The sequence below is a fragment of the Aristolochia californica genome, unplaced genomic scaffold, assembly GCF_029961685.1.
Source record: "Aristolochia californica isolate CCGP_79_NKW_82.1479 unplaced genomic scaffold, dmAriCali1.0.hap1 SCAF_13, whole genome shotgun sequence".
NCBI classification, from domain to species: domain Eukaryota; kingdom Viridiplantae; phylum Streptophyta; class Magnoliopsida; order Piperales; family Aristolochiaceae; genus Aristolochia; species Aristolochia californica.
The window spans coordinates 24,127,996-24,129,555 of record NW_027181804.1 but is presented as its reverse complement, the minus strand read 5'-3'; the positions used below and the strand labels follow the sequence as shown (position 1 = coordinate 24,129,555).

General features: G+C 43.3%; 1 protein-coding gene across 1 annotated transcript; it reads left to right on the top strand.

Moving 5' to 3' along the window:
- Window positions 1-219: 219 nt before the first annotated feature.
- LOC137947726 (uncharacterized mitochondrial protein AtMg00860-like) lies at window positions 220-690 on the top strand. The gene has a single exon (XM_068793497.1). The coding sequence runs from the start codon at window positions 220-222 to the stop codon at window positions 688-690; it is 471 nt and encodes a 156-aa protein (XP_068649598.1).
- Window positions 691-1,560: the final 870 nt, after the last annotated feature.

Here is a 1,560-nt window from a genome sequence, read left to right as displayed (position 1 = left end):
CTCTCCAATGCGCCCTCCACCTTTCAAGCCCTCATGAATGAGGTATTTTCCTCACTTCTAAGGAAATATGTGTTAGTATTTTTTTATGACATCTTGGTCTATAGCAAAACTTGGGACGAACATCTCCAATACCTCCATTAGGTATTTACCATTCTATGCTCCCATCATTTGGTTTTGAATAAATCCAAATGTTCTGTGGGCACTTCAGAAGTGGCATATATGGGCCACGTTATATCAGTAGTGGGTGTGAAGGTTGACCAGAGTAAGATACAAGCCGTCACAGATTGGCCTCCTCCCACCTCCCTTACCGCATTAAGGGGGTTTTTGAGCCTAGAGGGATATTACAGAAAATTTATCCGTACTTATGGCCAGATAGCAGCACCACTCAACAACCTTCTCAAGAAACATGCATTCACTTGGTCTTCCTCAGCGGCTCAGGCCTTTCAGCAGTTAAAGGAGGCCTTAGCCTCAGCGCCTGTGCTACAGCTACCAGATTTTGATGAATCCTTTGTGGTGGAATGTGATGCATCTGGAGGAAGTATTGGTGCAGTGTTACAGCAATTGGGACATCCCATCGCTTATTTCAGCCTCCAGTTGGGACAACACCACGACAAGTTAGCTGCATATGAGAGGGAACTGATTGGGTTAGCCAAGGCTATCCAACATTGGTGGCCTTATCTCTGGGGATGACCATTTCTGATTCCTACAGATCATTGCAGCCTCAAGTATCTTCTTGAGCAACGCCTCACCACATCACCGCAACAGCACTGGTTGAGTAAACTCATGGGCTTCGATTTTATAGTTCAATATAAGCCAGGCAGTTTGAATTTGGGGGTTGACGCTTTGTCTTGTCGGGACATTCCAGAACCACACGTTTATGCTCTCAGCCACCCATGCTCACTTTTGTTGGATTCTATTCGAGAGGAGACACATCAATATCCAGAACTTATTTCATTATATCAGGATATTCAGCAAGGGACAATAGCTAGTCATTGGACGATTCAGGATCGTCTTAACCTATTCAAAAACAAGATTTTTATGCATCACACGTCCCCACTTCTTCACACCATTCTGTCCTCTTTCCATGATAGCACACATGAGGGTTGACAGAAAACATATTTTCGAATAAGTCGGGAATTTTATTGGAGGGAAGAGCACGATTGTTGATTATATAGCTGCTTGTCAGATTTGTCAACGAAGCAAGGCCAAATCTTTAAGTCCTGCCGGCTTACTACAACCTATGCAACTACCGTCTCAAATCTGGTCCGACATTTCCATGGACTTCATTGATGGCCTTCCAACTTCATCAGGTAAATCCGTGATAATCGTTGTGGTTGACCGTTTTTCAAAATATGCTCACTTCATTTCTTTGGTGCATCCTTATACTACTACTCATGTAGCTCAGTTATTTATGGACCACATTGTCCGATTACACGGGATTCCAGCATCCATTATCAGTGACAGGGATGCCATTTTTACCAGTACCTTTTGGAAAGAATTATTCAAGTTACATGGCACCAAATTGGCATTCTCTTCTGCATATCATCCATAGACTGACAG

Bases quoted from the DNA above. Each gene is read 5' to 3' on its own strand.
- LOC137947726 (XM_068793497.1), top strand. From the start codon at position 220: ATGGGCCACGTTATATCAGTAGTGGGTGTGAAGGTTGACCAGAGTAAG.